This window comes from Malus domestica, chromosome 15 (genome assembly GCF_042453785.1).
Source record: "Malus domestica chromosome 15, GDT2T_hap1".
In the NCBI taxonomy this organism is placed as follows: Eukaryota; Viridiplantae; Streptophyta; class Magnoliopsida; order Rosales; family Rosaceae; genus Malus; species Malus domestica.
The window spans coordinates 26,981,844-26,990,752 of NC_091675.1; the positions used below are offsets into that span (position 1 = coordinate 26,981,844).

At 36.6% G+C, this 8,909-nt stretch overlaps 2 protein-coding genes across 6 annotated transcripts in view; one reads left to right on the forward strand and one right to left on the reverse strand.

Moving 5' to 3' along the window:
* Window positions 1-1,433, forward strand: part of LOC103401517 (BTB/POZ domain-containing protein SR1IP1-like) — a 46,257-nt gene extending 44,824 nt beyond the window's left edge. For all 4 annotated transcript variants that reach the window (XM_070814015.1, XM_070814016.1, XM_029094834.2 and 1 more), the window contains exon 5: window positions 687-1,433. In XM_070814015.1, coding sequence (XP_070670116.1) covers window positions 687-1,226 — 540 coding nt within the window. In that variant the 3' untranslated portion in view covers window positions 1,227-1,433. The remainder of the gene's footprint in view (window positions 1-686) is intronic.
* Window positions 1,434-3,645: 2,212 nt separating this feature from the next.
* Window positions 3,646-6,560, reverse strand: LOC103431615 (uncharacterized). Of its 2 annotated transcripts, XM_008369781.4 has the most exons (3): window positions 6,149-6,560; window positions 4,755-4,920; window positions 3,646-4,572 (listed from the first exon to the last, which is right to left on the reverse strand). In XM_008369781.4, exons 2-3 carry the CDS (start codon window positions 4,833-4,835, stop codon window positions 3,940-3,942), a joined length of 714 nt encoding a protein of 237 aa, XP_008368003.3. In that variant the 5' UTR covers window positions 4,836-4,920; window positions 6,149-6,560; the 3' UTR covers window positions 3,646-3,939. The 2 variants fall into 2 exon arrangements, with proteins under 2 accessions (XP_008368003.3, XP_008368002.3); XM_008369780.4 differs by lacking the exon at window positions 6,149-6,560 and having other exon boundaries at window positions 4,755-5,910.
* Window positions 6,561-8,909: the final 2,349 nt, after the last annotated feature.

The window sequence follows — 8,909 nt, forward strand, 5'->3', positions numbered from 1 at the left end:
ATCCACACTAATGACCGGAGCAATCTAGCGAAGATCACAAAAAGCGACCGTTTTCGCTACCTAGGATCTATCTTGCAAGAGAACGGAGAATGAGATGGAGATCTCAACCATAGAATACGAGCTGGATGGATGAAGTGTAAGAGTGCATCCGGCGTGTTGTGTGACCGTCGTAGGCCACTGAAGCTCAAGGGAAAATTTTATAGGACGGCAATAAGGCCAGCGATGTTGTATGGCACAGAATGTTGGGCGGTGAAGCATCAACACGTACACAAAATGGGTGTAGCGGAGATGAGGATGCTTTGTGGGATGTGTGGGCACACGAGAAAGGATAAGATTGGGAATGAGGATATCCGAGGTAAAGTAGGAGTAGCCGAAATTGTAGGAAAGATGAGAGAAAATCGGCTCCGGTGATTTGGACATGTGCAAAGAAGGCCGACTGACGCTCCGGTTCAAAGATGTGACTACGGGACAGAGGTTCAGGGCCGAAGGGGTAGAGGAAGACCTAGGAAAACTTTGGAAGAGACTCTAAGAAAAGACTTAGAGTACTTGGATCTAACGGAGGACATGACACAAAACCGAGCGCAATGGCGTTCTAGGATTCATATAGCCGACCCCACTTAGTGGGAAAAGGCTTTGTTGTTGTTGTTGTTGTTGTTGTAGTTCACTTAACTTTAAATATTTCACAGGCTCATCCTGCTCTAAGTGATATGGAGAGAAAGAAAGTGTGCAGTATGATGGACTGCCAGAAGCTTTCACGAGAGGCCTGCGCTCACGCTGCACAGAATGACCGCCTTCCTGTTCACACTGTGGTTCAAGTGCTATACTATGAGCAGCAGCGCCTTCGAGATGTAATGAATGGCAACATAGGTGGTGAATCCTCTGTTCTTCCTTCCAAAGGGAGCGTATACTCCACTGGTATCCACACGGTTCCTGATGAGCTCACCATCTTGCGTAGACAAAATGAGGAGCTAAAAATAGAGTTGGTGAAGATGAAGATGAAGCTGAAAGAACTCGAAACGTCTACTATGAGAACAGCAATGAGCAGTCCAATGGGAAACACTCCAATATCTGCTGACAAACCTCCTCTGCCTCGAAAATCATTTATGAACTTGGTGTCGAAAAGACTTGGGAAGCTTTCTCCCTTTGTGCGTGCAGATGGAGTGACACCTACTGGTACCAAAGGCCGGACCAAACCTTCCAAAGATCGGCGGCATTCGATTTCCTGAAGCATCGGTGTGTTGCTGAGCTCTATAATGCTCTGTGAGAAACATAAATCCCAATGCCTTTGCTTTGTTTCTGAGGCTTGAGAAAATTTGTGGCTTGAATCTCTAATTGTTTCATCTTTCTTGTGCTTTGTGTGAAGTCATTGTAAATAACATTGCCATACTGCTTTGAATAAGATTACATGATTCGAAGGCGCATTGAGTATAAAACTGGAGAGGCAGAGTATAATCTTTTTCAGTTTTACTTTCTAGCAAAAACTGCTAGTAATGCGCTTGGTTTGAAGTATTGACAATATATGTGTATGTATGAATGTGGTAAATTTTAATTGCTATATCCATGTAATCTCCAACTAGTTTCGTGCATTTCGTCATCAAGAAAGAGATTAAAGAAAGAAATAGAAAAGGCGTAGATTCTTATAACGTGTTTACTTATCTAGAATCAGTATTGAACGGCAATGGTGTGTTGGCAAAACTCGTTTTGAGCTTACATACCGTATTACTAAAGAGGGCATCAACTAGGCAAAAGATTAAGCGTACATCATTCCAACTAATTTTAGTATAGAAGGACATCTTATTTGTTTACATCCTCTAATTTATGGTGAACTCGGGATTTTCACACTTTTTTCTTTTTCTGCTCACTCTTGTTTACTTTTGTCCTTTAATTGCTATATCCATGTAATCTCCAACTAGTTTCGTGCATTTCATCATCAAGAAAGAGATTAAAGAAAGAAATAGAAAAGGCGTAGATTCTTATAACGTGTTTACTTATCTAGAATCAGTATTGAACGGCAATGGTGTGTTGGCAAAACTCGTTTTGAGCTTACATACCGTATTACTAAAGAGGGCGTCAACTAGGCAAAAGATTAAGCGTACATCATTCCAACTAATTTTAGTATAGAAGGACATCTTATTTGTTTACATCCTCTAATTTATGGTGAACTCGGGATTTTCACACTTTTTTCTTTTTCTGCTCACTCTTGTTTACTTTTGTCCTTTAATTATTACTTGATTTGTTCAATCTAAAGGTCAAAAATCAATAGGGGGTGTAAAATGAGTAAAAAAGTGTGAGAATCACTCCCTTGGTTTCTAAGGCATTCATTGCAAACTGTAATCCAATACATGAAAAACCAAGAATCTGGCTCATCCCAATTTATAATTGACTCGTTCGTAATAAGTAAACATACAGTAATTTTTAACCTCCAAAAAGTATAGTCCACATCCACATGCATCTTTCTGTTTCTCTTTGTAATGAAAGTTGGTTCAAGTCCTAAGCGATGAGTAATGGTCCAACCAGGACCCTGTCCTCAAACCAAAAAACTAGACCTTCTGTACCAGACCATTGCCGTATGTGGGGTCCGTCCTCAAATTATTAAAACCCTTTGTGATAAAGAGCCTTTGAAAAAGTTAAAGAATAGCTAGACAGACAGACTAGCAGTGCAGCATGTTGATAATGTCGGAGGTAAATTTATCATGGAACCCCAAGTGAAGAGATGCTTTCTGTTATATGTGACTCCGTAAAAAGGACTCATAAAAGTTTGACGTTATTGTTTACTTTGAGTTTTTGTGAATTGAAGACCTTAATTATCTTATCTTTGATGAACGGAGGTGGGATGATTCAAACTCGGGAATGTACGAGTCATTGAGAATTAGCTACTTCATTGTAAGGCTTATTCCCCCTCCCCCACTCTCTCTCCCCGCCCCAGGTTCCTTCCTCAACAACCCTTAGCGTAAATAAAATCGTTTGTTTAAAAAAAAAAAATTGATTAAATTACTTTAGTTGCTGATAATTTGATGCAAACTAGGTTTTTATACCTCTGATGAAATTAGCACTCAGAGAAGTCAGACTTTATCACCTCAGTAGCATAGAACTTTAGACTCCTCAGATTTCCACTTTCTCCCACAATTATAACCATTATTTTTTTCAAATTGTGATGCTGATCAGGTGCAATGCAACCGGCCAGATGAAAAGTCACCAGGAGAGAAAAAAAATCTACATTTGGTCTCTTCTTATCCTAATCATGGATAACAGTTAGCTGCATGGTACAGTTAACTGTATGCTCAAGTACATCCCCCTTTAGAATCCTTCCATCACCAGTTACTCCGTATGTTAATAAACATAGAGAAAATCAGTAATCGGAATAATTCCAATACTTATTTCAGGTATCTAAACGTGCCATTACTCCCTTTTCCACAATGTTACTAGAAAACATTTGAGCTTGCGTCTAGACTTTACAGGATGTTTGGTTACACATGGAAACATTGATAAGGTTTGACAAGACTATCTCCTTTTGTCAGCAAACTGTAAGCTACATGTTTATCACATGTTCAAAACATGCACGCTTATTCAATAGACGCTTGCTACGTGGAAAATTAGTGATAAGAAACTCTCTCTTGGTCAAAACGATTACAACAAAGTCTTGAGTGAGTAGAATCAGGAGTATATCTCTCTTTCTTTATCTGTTTCGTAACGTAACGCCTTTTACACGGTAGAATACTTAGTGGCTACACATCTCCTTTCATCATATTCATTACATTTCTTTGTAAAAGTGAACAAGGAAATAAAGCAATGGAGGCAAATGATGATCTTTATACAAACTCCACCCATCACGCTACAAAATTAACCGGCTAATTAGAATCCCACCCAAACATCATCAATCACATATTAGTCAATAAGTAAGAAGAAGAGGTCTAAAAATCATATCATATCCATATCAAATCAAGTCATGTTCAAGCTCAAAACTTGGAAAAGCCAAGGAGGCAGTTTTAGCCTCTCATCCTGTCTCAACTGTTCTTCTCCACCATTAACATTGCTGCTGCTGATTTTACTCCCTCCACTTCTTCTGTACCCTCCTGATGCCATGTCAGCAGGCAGCAGCTGCCCATGTATAGTACTTTGATTGGTCCTCCTGGAGAAACTACTTTTCCTGTTTATTGTATGGCTTGATCCAGTAGAACAAGAAGATGAGAAACTACTTGGACCTGCTGAATCTGATAGTGTTAGTGCTGCTGCCTCTCCTCCTCTCTTCCTTCTGTTGCTGCTGCTGCTTCTGTTGCTGTTGTTGCTGTTGCTGTTGTATCTGGTGGGGCCTAGAGTCAACTCAATCTCGGTCTCATCTATGATCTCTAGCACCCCATCATCTCCTTCTGTGTCTGCAATGTAATCTCCTGCTCCTGCTGCTGCTGCAGGCTGTTCTAAATCTAGTTTCCTTTGTGGGTTAAATTGTGCCTCTTGGTTGTGATGATAATTTAAATCCCAACTCTCTTGTTTCTGTACATTGGGCCTTCTTTTTCCAATGGAGCTTTTCATCAATATCTTCTGCAAATGATATAGCCTATGAAGTTCATATACCTGCAGCACTAACTCAAGTTTAGAAACAAGCTAATAAAAGAAAGAAGTGAATAGGCTAGAATAGAATTATGGAAGTCGATGGGCCTTTAGACTGAACAAATCAAAGCAGAATGAAGGGACCAAAGGGGAGGAGTGCAAAAGGAGAAAGCGGAACTGGAAAATCACTACCGTGGAATTATTACCTGCTCTTTGAAAGTTTCTTCGTGCTTTAAAATGGCCATCCTCATGTACTCCTTATCATATGGCTTGAGAAGCTTCTCCATACGTAGAAGCTTTATTTGGCAACCTTCTACAAGAATATATCCTGAATTTTGAAAGTCTGACACTTTTGTGCTGAAATATGAATATCTGCCAAATGAAGAAAAAAAAGCAGAAAATGTATTTAGATAGGAAGGAATGAATAATGTCCTAGAAATATGATGGTTTGTATTATGCATAGAAACAAAGAGAGCACTTGCTATGATGAGTTTCAAACACCAATACAAATGGATTATATCAGCAAACTGCTTTTTGTATAATCTGTCTGCTTCTTTTTCCACTTCTTGCTTCAGCCAATTTTGGACCACAACAGAAATATCTTCCAGCTTCAAAGGGCCTCACTTATATCAGCAGCACAGAACTACTACTACCCTATCATGTATGCCTAATTAATTCTTTGTAAATTATTTTATGCTGCTTCTGATTTTTCTCAGCTACCTACTGTTGAATTTTGTCTTGTTTTTTGCCCATTTCATTTAAGTGGTAAGTAAACATTATTTTTCTGTTCAAGTTACCTACTTCCCAAAATCCCAGATGATGACATCACAACAATATACAGTTGCAAATGGTAATTGCTGGTAATTAAAATAGAAATAGCTTCTGTTTTCGTTTACATTTGAGGAAAAGAAAATTCTAGCGTGACATTCTTTATAGTTTTCAAAAAAGTGTAGTAATTTTTACATTCTTGTTTTCTCTTTCTGCGGTCTTTTCTTCTTCTTGTTTTTGTCTATTGATTCTTCTTTTATTTATTCAATCATATCGCTAGAAATGAATGAATGTTGAAGAAGAAAAAGAGAGTCCGAAGGTCACCTCTCTTGAATAAAGATCAATTACCCAATTTTTGTATCGGTTTGTCTTATTTGTTAAATTTAATTGTCAGTTTGAGTAAAAAATAAAATGCTCTTCCTTATGCAGTGAAATATACTCACTTTCTCCTAAGGAAAATAGCTACAAAAAATATCTTTCAAGTGATTACATCATCTACTTGTGAGATAATTCAAATTATAAATTTAAAGAACTAAAAGTTATGAACTGCAAACTGAATTACTCTTAAAATTCATGCAACATATGAAAACCAGCCTCCAAAGTAAACTTGTTTGCATTCCAAATAATTTTTTCTTTGATTCGAGTGATAGTCTAGACTAAATTAATCTAAATTACACGAAGGATGACACTGTTTTAACTAACTTGAATAACACGGTCCTCAGCACTCCAAACAATATCAAAAACCCAATTGCATGACTTTGCAATAACAGTAAAATATAAAGACAATGAACAAATCTATATGACTGAGAGTGATCAAGTTTGAATTTCTGACCTGCAGGCTGCAGAAAGAGGTACTCAAGAGCTGGGGAGATTAACTACAACTTGTGTTCTTTTGAAGAAAAAGCAAAAGCCAACAGAAAGAGAAGCACTGTTTCAAAGAAAGGGAAAAAGCTCTTCAAACACACTAATTATCTACAGCAGCAAGGCTTAGCTTCTGTTTGGTAGAATATGAACTTGCCTTCACATTCCCCATCAGTATATACTACAGCTGCAAGTACATTTGGAAAAATTAAAAAAGAATTAATTTGAAGAATTTAAGAATCTCTCTTTCACACACAGAAACCAAAGTGCTGCTGTTGCGCTTAGGTTTTGAGGCGTGCCCAACAAATCCCAGTGCCCTTAGCCAATGTTGTGAAAGAGATGCCTCCCCAGACAAGTCCAGCAACGCAAAAAGTATTTAATTGAAATATATAGTCAAGAGATACTGATGAGTTTGTATTTTATCTAATCACAAGAGATTAATTAGTTTTATAATTATTAAGGATCCGAAACTAGGTACATTGCTCAACTCAAAGACAATCATTAGAATAACAGCTTAAACCTATAACACGAGAGATTTTTCAGTGTGATCGGCACACGAGGTGGTACACCGCATGTCACTATACAAATAATGGATATACGTGTTAAAAAATTAATAACTTAAAAAATAAAATTTCCCAAATCTTATATAAAAACACGTGATGTATCATTCGTATTCCCGTCACAAATAATACTTGGAAGATTAAATTTATAGACAAATTTTACAAACTAAATAATGTATTACAAATAAAAATGAATACGTTTATCAACGCTTTAATTATAACCAATTATCAATTTTCATTTCATTTAGTTTTTAAAATTTTATCTACAAATTTAGTCTCTCTAACATTATCGTTTAGAAATAAATAGTGTTAAAAAAACTAATTTAGCTAATCAAGTTAATTTATCATATCCCTATAATATTTTATTATTTACCAATTCTATCCTTTCTATAATTTATTATTAACCAACTTTACCCAAAAAAAAAAGCCACTTTCTAGGACCCAGCGATTCTTTCCATCCATCATCCTCTTCTGTGTCATTTTTTTTTCTTTCACTTCGTTCTTTCCGTCAACACTCTCTCTCTCCTCCTCTGCTCTCTGTTTCTTCCCGTCTCTCATCGCACCTAAAAGCAACGGAGACACAATATTGTCAGCAAAGAAAGTTGTTAACATTGTAAACTATTGGTTGTTGAGAGTATGAATCTCAAAACGAGAAAAAGAGGAACATTACATGTGTTTATAAGTAATCAAGTTATTTCCTTTATTACCAAATAATTTTATGATGAAATTTTAACTTTTTTCAGGAGATCAGAGTACGTTGTCCTACGGCTACACGCACTTCACTTTACCCAATTTTCCATACGGAAGGGAGTGTGTTGAAAGTATGAATCTCACATCAGGGAGAGAAGAGACATTGCATGTACTTATAAGTAATTTGGCTACTCCATATTAATAATTGATTTTATGCTAGAATCTCAATTTTCTTCACTAGTAAAAGTTTTTCCTTTTGTATAAGTTTCATGAATTTATTTTTATTTTATTAAGAAAAATTAGAAAATTTGCATGTTGTCCTTAAATTGCTTCATAACCCTGTTCTCTTTATTTTTCTTTCATTCTCCATCTTTGGGGTATATGATAATCATTTGGTGAAAAGGTGGTGGACTAAGAAAAGCTCAAATCTCATTGATTGTGTGACGGACAGAATTCAAGGATCCGACTTTTTGACGCTCCGTCGCTAGATCTCATCGCACCACCATCTGGTCACGTTGCCGAATGGAACGAACTTTCAAGTTGGAGGAGAAGCGTACTGTACAAATTCATTATTTAAAGTTTTGCGCTTGTGATTTTCTCTCTTCTCCTCGCTAAATCTAGCGAGAAACTGTTCATTTTGCCATTTTAGCCAGTCAGATAGCTAGTCTGTTGAACTTGGTATTTGCTTAGTTTTGCTACATTTTTCGTTAAATAACCAAAAGCCACTCTTTTAGCTAGTCTCTTGAAGATGCTCTTATGTGTGCTAATCCTATAATTTGTACACTAGTACAAGGCAAGTTAATATGAAAATGAGAAGAGTATTGTGGAATGGCATGGCCCGCCGACAATTAGATCATGATCGTACAATAAGTGTATCTTAGAAATATACCATCAAAGAAACCCGTATAAAGAAGTTCTTATCCAAAAATTTATCTTAGAATGAACAGAAGATATCAATCAAATCCAAAACAAACTTACATAGAAGCCTTTTTTTTTCTTTTTTTTTTTTTACAAAAGCATTAATTTAAAACGAAGCCTCAGAAACATCCGAAACTCCTAGAGTCAAACAATGAAGCATTATTAGCTTGAGGAGGGATCATCCCGTCCCAATACACATAATACATACTAACATGGTGGCCTAAGGAAGTTATAGCAGTACCCGTGAAATTCGCTTTAAAAACATGGTTTCACCCCACTAAATCGATGGAAGAAGCAAACCATTTGATATCTTCGATATTTGTTTTGCTCCTTCCAAGTCGATGCACATCTTCTAGTAATTGTATCAATGACAAACATTGAGTCCCCTTCGACTATAATTTTCTAGATGTTTCATTGTCTGGCAGAAAGAAGAGCATCACTCGGTATAATAGTGAATGCTATTTGTTCTAATGACACGTGATCTATTTTATTAGAGTTCAAATTTTACTAATGGAAACCATTATTTTTTTCAAAAATTAAACATTAGGTTGAATAATGTATGAC

Coding starts and splice junctions, on each gene's coding strand:
- LOC103431615 (XM_008369780.4), bottom strand. CDS start 5,009: ATGCATAATACAAACCATCATATTTCTAGGACATTATTCATTCCTTCC. Junction 4,573..4,754: donor AAGAAACTTTCAAAGAGCAG/GTAATAATTCCA, acceptor TTAGTGCTGCAG/GTATATGAACTTCATAGGCT.